General features: G+C 45.6%; 1 protein-coding gene across 1 annotated transcript in view; it reads left to right on the top strand.

Moving 5' to 3' along the window:
• Window positions 1-5,493, top strand: part of RUNDC1 (RUN domain containing 1) — a 19,695-nt gene extending 14,202 nt beyond the window's left edge. Inside the window, exons 3-4 of the mRNA XM_037731678.1 lie at window positions 2,430-2,549; window positions 2,971-5,493. Coding sequence (XP_037587606.1) covers window positions 2,430-2,549; window positions 2,971-3,836 — 986 coding nt within the window. The 3' untranslated portion in view covers window positions 3,837-5,493. The remainder of the gene's footprint in view (window positions 1-2,429; window positions 2,550-2,970) is intronic.
• The last annotated feature ends 4,896 nt before the right edge of the window (window positions 5,494-10,389 follow it).

Below are 10,389 nucleotides of genomic sequence, written 5' to 3'. Positions count from 1 at the left end.
TTTTGAGACAGAGTTTCGCTCTTGTTACCCAGGCTGGAGTGCAATGGCGCGATCTCGGCTCACTGCAACCTCCGCCTCCTGGGTTCAGGCAATTCTCCTGCCTCAGCCTGCCGAGTAGCTGGGATTACAGGCACGAGCCACCATGCCCAGCTGATTTTTTGCATTTTTAGTAGAGACGGGGTTTTACCATGTTGACCAGGATGGTCTCGATCTCTTGACCTCGTGATCCACCCGCCTCGGCCTCCCAAAGTGCTGGGATTACAGGCATGAGCCACCGCGCCCGGCAGGGTTTTGACTTTTTATTCAACTTGCGTGTCTATGTCTTTGATTGGGGCATTTAATCCATTTAAATTTAGGATTAATATTGACATTTGTGAGTTTAATATTGTCATTTAATGCTAGCTGGCTATTTTGCCCATCCAGTCGATATAGATTCTTCATTATAAAGATACTGTTTATCTTTTGGTAAGTTTTTGGGATGACTGATACTGGTTGTTCCTTTCTGTGTGTAGTGCGTCTTTCAGAAGCTCTTGTAAAGCAGGCCTGGTGGTAATGAAATCTCTGAGTGCTTGCTTGTTCGTGAAAAATTTTATTTTTCCTTCATTTATGAAACTTAGTTTGGCTGGATATGATATTCTGGGTTGAAAATTCTTTTCTTTGAGGATATTGAATATTAACCCCCACTCTCTTCTAGCTTGTAGGGTCTCTGCTGAGAGATCTGCTGTGAGTCCGATAGGTTTCCCTTTATGGGTAACCTGACCTTTCTCTCTAGCTGCTCTTAGAATTTTCTCCTTTATTTCAACCCTGGTAAATCTAACGATTATGTGTCTTGGCATTGCTCTTCTTGAGGATTATCTTTATGGTGTTCTCTGTATTGCCTGGAGTTGAATATTGTCCTGCCTTACTAGATTAGGAAAGTTTTCCTGAATAATATCTTGAAAAATATTTTCCAGCTTGGATTCATTCTCTTCATGACATTCAGGTACACCTAACAAACGTAAATTAGGTCTTTTCACATAGTCCCATATTTCCTGTACACTTTGTTCATTCCTTTTTACTTTTTCTTCTCTAATCTTGCCTTCTCGTTTCCTTTCATTAAGTTGGTCTTCGACCTCTGATATCCTTTCTTCTGCTTGATCAATTCGAGTGTTAAAACCTGTGCATACTTCTTGAAGTTCTCTTATTGTATTCTTCAGTTCCATTAATTCACTTATATTCCTCTCTAAATTGTCCATTCTCGTTAGGATTTCGTCAAACCTTTTTTCAAGGTTCTTAGTTTCCTTACATTGGGCTAGAACATGTTCCTTTAACTCACAGAAGTTTCTTATTATCCAATTTCTGAAGCCTAATGCTGTTATTGGAATGCACTCATTCTCCATCAAGCCTTGTTCTCTTGCTGATGAGGAACTGTGATCCCCTGTGGAGGGAGAAGCATTCTAATTTTGAGTATTCTCAGCCTTTTTACGCTGTTTTCTTCCCGTCATTGTAAATTTACCCACCTGTTGTCGTAATTACCGACTTTCAAATTAGGTCTCTGAGTGAACGTCCAACTTGTTGATTCCCAGCGCCGAAATCTGAGCAACGCACTGCACCAGCCAGAACAGCGGTGCCAAGACTCCTGGTGCTTTTCTGCCCAGGAATCTCCCATCTGGCTTCCGTCCTGGGTCCCCCTTTCAATCAGCTGAATGGGCGACTCTGCCTTCCCGGAGCTCCAAACATCGACAAAAGGGGAACTAGTCCCGTTCACTCCGCACCGGGAACCGCCACGCCGGCCACAAGAGTCGCGCTGGCAACCCGTGGGGCTCCTCCGCTGGGAATCTTCTGATCCGTGAGCAAAAAAAATTCGTCTGAAAAGTGTGGCGTCCTCTCGTTCTCTGCGCTTTCACTGGGAGCTACAATCCCGAGCTGCTAGTAATCGGCCATCTTGGATCTCTCCTATATTTTCATTAGAGATGGGGTTTTGGCATGTTGGCCAGGCTGGTCTCATACTCCTGACCTCAAGTGATCTGCCCACCTCAGCCTCTCAAAGTGCTGAGACTACAGACACCAAAAGGTGCCAATTATTGATGTACTATTTAAGAGGCTTGATTGCTTAGTAGGGGAGGCAGCATGGCAGAGGAGAAAGAACATGGGTTTCAGAATCAGATAGTTAAAATCCCTGCCCTGCTACTCATTGGCTTTATGTCCATAAGCATGTTACCAGCCTCTTCAGTTTAACTCTTCTCGTCCATAAAAAGATGATTCATGGTTCATTCACTTAGCGAATATTTATTGAGCCAACTACTGTATGCCTGTCATCATTTTACACAGTTAAATAGGACAAGATTTTGTGAGATTCTTGCATGTAATAGACACCATTAAATATTTTTCCCTTAATGATCTGCCATAAAGGGGTTAATAAGTGTCTCTTCTATAATTTCTGATTCCAGATGAAGTGGGAAGCCCCTTGCAGACAGGGGGTGGACACTGTGAGTGCAAGGCCGGTGGGAAGGCAGGCAATGGCTGCACCAGAACAGGCAGCAGCAGACCACCTCCAGGAAATCCCAAAAGTAAGTGCAGTTTCCAGAACAGGCAAATCTATAGAGACGGAAAATACATCAGTGGTTGCCTAGGGCTTCGGTATGTTGAGGAGAAGTGGGGAATGAGAAATGCTGATGGTGTGGGGTTGCTTTTGGGGATGATAAAATATTCTCAGATTGATTGCAGTGACAGTTACACAAATCTGAATATACTAAAAACCACTGAATTAAATACCTTAAATGGGCCAGTCATATGGTCTGTAAATTATATCTCAGTACAGCTATTATTAACCAAAAAAAGGAAGTCCAGCTACATCCTGGGTGGCTTTTGCCTTCATGTGAGACCCATAATGTGGCTCAGAAGCAAGACTGATCTCAGCCTGTGATTTGTTGAGTGTAGCTCTGTGCTATCATGGCCTCTCACTGATGACCTATTGTCTTTTCTAAGCAGCAAAGGCAGAGGATGTCAAGAAGGTCCGGGAGACAGGGCTGCACCTGATGCGGCGAGCGCTGGCAGTGCTCCAGATCTTTGCTGTTAGCCAATTTGGTTGTGCCACAGGCCAGATCCCTCCAACCCTGTGGCAGAGGGGCCAGGCTGACAGAGACTACTCTCCCTTGCTGAAGAGGCTGGAGGTGTCAGTGGACAGAGTGAAGCAGCTAGCTTTGAGGCACCAGCCACACGACCATGTCATCACCTCTGCCAGCCTCCAGGACCTCTCTCTGGGAGGCAAGGATGAGCTGACCACGGCTGTGCGGAAGGAGCTGACGGTGGCTGTGAGGGACCTCCTGGCCCATGGACTGTATGCCTCCTCCCCAGGGATGAGCCTTGTCATGGCTCCTATTGCTTGCTTGCTGCCAGCCTTCTCCTCAGCCCCTGAGGCCATGCATCCCTGGGAGCTCTTTGTAAAGTACTACCATGCCAAGAACGGCCGTGCTTATGTGGAATCCCCAGCCCGGAAGCTCTCCCAGTCCTTCGCCCTTCCTGTTACAGGAGGCACTGTTGTGACCCCCAAACAGAGCCTACTGACAGCCATCCACATGGTGCTGACAGAGCACGACCCCTTTAAGCGCAGCGCAGACTCAGAATTGAAGGCCTTGGTGTGCATGGCACTGAATGAGCAGCGTCTGGTGTCCTGGGTGAACCTCATCTGCAAGTCCGGGTCACTCATCGAGCCTCACTATCAGCCTTGGAGCTACATGGCACACACAGGCTTCGAGAGTGCCCTCAACCTGCTCAGTCGCCTCAGCAGCCTCAAGTTTAGCCTCCCTGTAGATCTGGCTGTGCGCCAGCTCAAAAACATCAAAGATGCCTTTTGATAAGAATGCCCTGACCCCAGTCCAGCTCCTTGTTCACTAGGGATAGATGTGTTAGTCTTCTAGCATAGGAGGGAGGAATCAAAGGTGGGGTTAAAGGCATTTTTCCCAGACCCCGCTCAGGCAGTCAGCCAAGTGAGTGCAAAGTCTGTTTTCCCCACCAACGTAGCATCTTGGAAAGATGTGCTCGAGACCCTCTTATTAAGAAGGTTCTCCCCCAGTATATGTGAGGGCACATGTGCTTGAGCCTGTATTAAAGGAATCAGGTTGGGCACGGTGGCTCACACTTGTAATCTCAGCACTGGGAGGCCAAAGTGAGCAGATCACCTGAGATCAGGAGTTCAAGACCAGCCTGGCCAACATGGTGAAACCCTCTCTCTACTACAAATGCTAAAATTAGCCGGGTGTGGTGTCGCACGCCTACCCAGCTACTTGGGAGGCTGAGGCAGGAGAATCCCTTGAGCCTGGGAGGTGGAGGTTGCAGTGAGCCAAGATCATGCCACTGTACTCCTACCTGGGTGACACGGAGACTCCATCTCAAAAAAAAAAGATATTCAACTCGAGGCTCCTGTTGGTTGAGCTATCTTCTTTCACTTGAAGCAGGTTTGAGAGGCCAAGGCCAGAATTTAAATTCCTTTTATGAATAGATTTCCCTTTCTTCCTGACCCCAAGGTCAGAGGAGATTGTATTCCATGGCTGCCTCTAAGACTAGGAATATCTGAAAAACAACACTTCTAAGGGAGGCAACCACAGGTTGATTTTAATATGAGCCCTTTCTGTTGTAGATGTAAGAAGTGAGATCTTCCTGATCAGGTAGGCCTCTTCTCATGGCACCAACAATGGGCTTTCTGTTTATGAGGAGCAAGAACCCGTGTTTGTTACTATGTTCTATAGCAACTCACATTTCCCTGCTCACCTCCCAGCAAGACTAACACAGTCTTTTTAGAAGTAAATATATTCAAGATAAACGAGAAAATCCTTGCCACCCAAGTCAAGTACAAATCGGTAACCAGCAGCTGTACCTCAGGTTGGTACAGCTGTAACTCAGGTTGGGACTCACTGAGCGCCACTTGTCCTGGAGGCTGGATGATGGAGGACACCTGATCTGGTCATAGGTCCTGCAGCAGGGATAGATACCACAGCAGGACAGGAGCTACAGCAGGTCACTGTTTCCAGACCAGGGGGAGGAGCATTTCATTGTGAAATAGGCTCTAGAGTGGTTTTATTTGGTCTTCAGTATTTTAGTCTCATTAGTCACATTTGTCCTATAGCTTGTGGTGAGTACTGCTCTAGGACTGGCCAAAGATGGGCAAAATGTATCACTCCAGACACTACTGATTCAGCATTGTGTTCATGTCTTAAATTGCCATCTGCACTTTGTTTCTGCACTATTATGTAGTGCATTTTAACTTAATTTTTTTTCCAGCAACATGTTACTTATTTAAGATACATTGTTGATATTTTATTAGAATTAGTTCCCCTTCCCTGTGAAATAAGATAATTGTAAAATGTTGTGGAAAATGATACATATGTGGTTGCTAATGAAATCATAGTATTTTATGTAGCTTCTCTGAAGACCTTGGAGACCTGCAGCTTTGGTTTATAAGTGTTTTGGCATTATCAGCCCATCTGATCCAGATCAATATGTTTTTGAAAGCTGCTTGCATCCTCTGTCCTCTGCCTGCCTTGGATCAACCCAGCTTTGGTAATGGTGGTGGTGGTGGTAGGGGTTTTTTGCCCGAAAAAATGCTCTAAAAAGTGTCCTTGGCATGATGATCTCCTCTTGCCCAGGCCTGCAATCCCTCCCCACAACAGATGTCATCACACATGCTGCTTTTGGAATTAGCACCTTTTTTTTTTTTTTTTTTTTTTTTGAGATGGAGTTTCACTCTTGTTGCCCAGGCTGGCGTGCAATCGCCCAATCTCGGCTCACTGCAACCTCCGCCACCTGGGTTTAAGCAATTCTCCTGCCTTAGTAGCTGGGATTACAGGCATGCACCACCACACCTGGCTAATTTTGCATTTTTAGTAGAGACAGGGTTTCTCCATGTTGGTTAGGCTGGTCTCAAACTTCCGAGCTCAGGTGATCCACCTGCCTCAGTCTCCCAGAATGCTGGGATTACAGGCATCAGCCACCGTGCCTTGCCAGGATTGGCCCTTTTTTTTTTTTGAGACAGACTCCCACTCTGTCGCCCAGGCTGGAGTGTAGTGGTGCGATCTTGGCTCACTGCAACCTCCATCTCCCAGATTCAAGTGATTCTCCTGCCTCAACCTCCAGAGTAGCTGGGACTACAGGCGTGTGCCACCATGCCCAGCTAAAATTTTTTGTATTTTTAGTAGACATGGGGTTTCACCATGATAGCCAGGATGGTCTCGATCTCCTGACCTCATGATCCACCTGCCCCAGCCTCCCAGAGTGCTGAAATTACAGATATGAGCCACCACACCCTGCTCGGAATTGGCACTTTTAAGTTTACTTGTCTGGATATCACTTAGGGTGAGTGGTAACTAGTGTGGCCATATGGCATAGTCCAGCGATCAGCCAGTATTGTCTTTTTCAAATACTCACAAAAACAAATTCGCATTGAGGCTTTGTTCTAGCATTACATGAAGCATTTTCGTTTGTCTCATTCTAATTTAATTCTTACTGCTTACAAGGTGGGACAGTATTATCCCTACTTTACAGCTAAGGAAACTGAACTGCAGAGAGGTTAAATATTTTGTCACAGTTTACATGATGATGGAAAACCTGAGATTTGGAGTCAACTTTCCTGAATCCAAAGCCCATAGTCTGTTGTGTTACCTCATTGTATCGTGGTTTCTAGATCTTTTGTTCCTCTTTCTCCTTTATCCACCTCCCTCGCTCCTACCCTCACTTTGGGGAGGAGAAGGTATTTTTCCACACAACTGCCAGAAATTTCAGCTGCCAAAGGACTAGGCTGCAGGGAGACAGGCAGGCAGCCATGGCTTTCATGGCCAAGTTCTTCTCGAAACCTAAATGTCTGTATCAACCAAGACAATCCCAGCAATCCCATCAGCATCCCTGCACTCGGATATCTGCTAATCTCTGATATCATCTGCCACTTCTGAGAACAGAGCTCTGTCCTTGGCTTAGGTGAGACAGGACAAGGGAGGAAAGGCAAGCCACTCAACCCAGATCCAAGGTTATGCAAGAATGGAAGGAAAAAGAGCCGTGGATATGTATCAGTGAAAGTGTAGTGTCTGTTGTACAAGTATGATCTGCAAAGAATTGTTAAAAATATCTAAGGTGCTCTCCCATCATTCATTCGCTATTGATCACTTACCAACTATTTGCTCCAGGCTAGATCTAAGGAAAGAGATAAGTAAAACCTACCCTGTGTCCTCAACAAACACAGTCTAGCAAAGGAGATACCATCCAATTGGGTATTTGATTTGGGGAGATTGTTTAAAAGGAAAAAAAAAACCAGAGTCTCGCTCTGTTGCTAGGCTGGAGTGCAATGGCACAATCCAGGCTCGCTGCAACCTCCACATCTGGAGTTCAAGATTTTCCTGCTTCAGCTTCCTACCTGGGACTACAGGTGCATGTCACCATGCCCAGCAATTTTTTATTTTATTTATTTATTTATTTAGGTATTTTTAGTAGAGAGATGGGGTTTCACCATGTTAGCCAGGACGGTCTCAATCTCCTGACCTCGTGATCCACCCACCTCGGCCTCCCAAAATGTAGGGATTACAGGCATGAGCCACCATGCCCAGCAGAGATTGTTAAAATACAGATTGCTGGGTCCCATCCCCAGAGTTTTTGATTCAGTTGTTCCGGAGTGCAGCCGGAGAATTTGGTTTCTAACAAGTGCCTAGTTTTGGTGATGCTGCAACTCTGGGAACTACTTACGTCCAAACTAAGATATGTTCTGTAATAAAGGTAAGTACAGATTGGATTGCTGAGAGAGCCCAGAGAAAGGAGAGATTAATTCTGTCTGGGAGAATTCTGGAATAACCTTGAAGGATGGATAAAATATGAATAGGATTTTGCCTAGCTACTTGGAGAAGAAGACACAAGGAACAGCCCAGGGGGTACATGAAGGTTGGGGAAGTCAGGAATTTATGTTGCAGGTAGGGTAGTAAGGAAGGAAAGGAGTGAAAGTTCACACTATTGCATAAACAGCCAACAATGGATTTTAAGAAAAGTGAAGGACTTTTCAAGAAAAAGTTGTTAGAGCTGTTGCTCAAAATAAGATCTATAGATCACATGTCTCCACTCCAGACCAAAATTACAATCTCAGGTTGGAGACACTTCCTTAATAAGCATCCTGGCCAGGCACGGTGGCTCAATGCCTGTAATCCCAGCACTTGAGGCCGAGGTGGACAGATCACCTGAGGTCAGGAGTTTGAGACCAGCCTGGCCAACGTGGTGAAACCCTCCCTGTCTCTACTAAAAATACAAAAATTAGCCGGATGTGGTGGTGGGCACCTGTAGTCCCAGTTACTTGGGAGGCTGAGGCAGGAGAATTGCTTGAGCTCGGAGGGCAGAGGTTGCAGTAAGCCCAGATCGCACCACTGCACTCCAGCCTGGGTGACAGAGCAAGACTCCATCTCAAAAAATAAAATACATCGAAATTCATAGGATTTAGTTACTAATTTGATTTGGAGGGTAAGATGGCTTAGTCCCAGCTATTTGGGAAACTGAAACAGGAGGATCGCTTGAGGCTAGGAGTTTGAAGCTGCATCACACCTGTCAATAGCCACTACATTCAAGCCCAGCAATATAGCAAGACCTCATCTCCTTAAAAAATGAAATATATAAGAAAAAGACATTTTAAAAACCACTGGAGGCCAGCTGTGGTGGCTCATGCGAGTTTGAGGGGGCAGATGACTTGAAGCCAGGAGTTTGAGAGCAGCCTGGCCAACATGGCAGAGCCCCATCTCTACAAAAAATACAAAAATTAGCCAGGTGTGGTGGCGGGAGCCTATAGTCCCAGATACTCAGGTGGCTGAGGCAGGAGAATCGCTTGAGCCCAGGAAGTCGAGGTTGCAGTGAGCCAAGATTGCGCCAGTGTACTCCAGCCTGGGTGACAGTGGGACTCCGTCTGAAAAAAAAAAAAAAAAAATTGTAATGGTGCCAGGCACAGGAGGTCACCTGTAATCCCAACACTGGGAGGGCTCAGATAGGAAGATCACTTGAGCCCAGCCTGAGCAATATAGTGAGACCTCAACTCTACCAAAACAAGCAAATTTAAAAATAATAAGATTTTTTTATTTTTTTTGAAAATTACATGGTCATGATGGCACATACCTGAAGTCCTGCTACTCAGGAGGCTGAGGTGGGAGGATCACCTGAGCCCAGGAGGTTGAGGCTGCAGTGAGTCATGATTGTGCTGCACCTGGGCGACAGAGCAAGACCCTGTCTCTCAAAAAAAAAAAAAAAAAAAAAAAAAATCCATTGGAAAGGAATCCTGAGAGATTCAGGGAAAATTGTATCTCACTGGACAGCCTCAGAAGACAACTGATAAAATCCTGATCCAACATCTTGCCCAAGACAAATCCTATAGGTTCAGACACGCAAAAACTGTGAGATAGTTTATCTTTCCTTCAGCACATAAGGTACCATCTGAAAACACTTCCGGTGAGTGATGGGAAATAACTCCATTTGAGAGCCAACTAGATCTAGATTCAGACCTAGATTTGAATCCCATCTATGCCATTGATTAGGATTAACCTCAGGCAATTTATCCTCTCTGAATTGCAATTTCCTCATGGCTAAATGGAAGAATCCCCAAGATGCAGAATTGTGAGGATTAAACAGGCTGCCGGCTTATATAAAGTGGTCACATCTTGCCTGGGAGGGAATTGGTGCTCGGGATGGTGAAATGGTAAACAGGATGGGCTCGAGCTGAACTGCTTGAGACAGCCCTAGCTCCACCACTTACTCACTATAGACTTTGGGAAAATCTGTCTAAGCCAGTTTCCTGGACTCTAGAATGGAGATAATACTGGCACCTATCTCCTGGTGTTATGAGGACCAAATCAGATTAAGTGCATAAGTAGATTAACCTGGCCTGGCACAGGGTAAGCAGCTGCCATCCTCCTCCTCCTATTCCTCCTCCTCCACCTCCCTCATGCTTATTCTGGTTGGTAATGTCAGTGAAACCACTAGACTCTGTTTGGGGCAAATATCCTTTTTTTTTTTTTTTTTTTTTTTTTTTTAAAGGCAAATTTAGTAGTGTAGGGGGTTGTATAATAGTGACCCTAACTACCAAGGCCAGCTCTAGCAGCCTTGGGAGCTGAGAGCCTCAGAGGGACTGACAGCATTCGGGGCTGCAGGCCTCGAGCCGACTCTGACCCACGTATTTATTCTCTCTGAACAGGTGATTATTGTTAACAAACAGGTGTTCAGTGTTTTCTCATAGAACAAAAATAAACTAGGTACGCAGCTGATGCCTACTTACCACTGATCAAGGACAGACTAGAATGTATTCTCCACTAGGGAGCCGTGGGGGCAGGTCACATATCCCGCGCTTTAAGAATTGCTTTAACTGGTGTATGATAATACTGTTTTGCTACTTTATTTTTTTTT

This window comes from Cebus imitator, unplaced genomic scaffold (genome assembly GCF_001604975.1).
Source record: "Cebus imitator isolate Cc_AM_T3 unplaced genomic scaffold, Cebus_imitator-1.0 Scaffold415, whole genome shotgun sequence".
In the NCBI taxonomy this organism is placed as follows: domain Eukaryota; kingdom Metazoa; phylum Chordata; class Mammalia; order Primates; family Cebidae; genus Cebus; species Cebus imitator.
The sequence above is the reverse complement of the archived record's forward strand: the minus strand, read 5'-3'. Positions and strand labels throughout refer to the sequence as shown.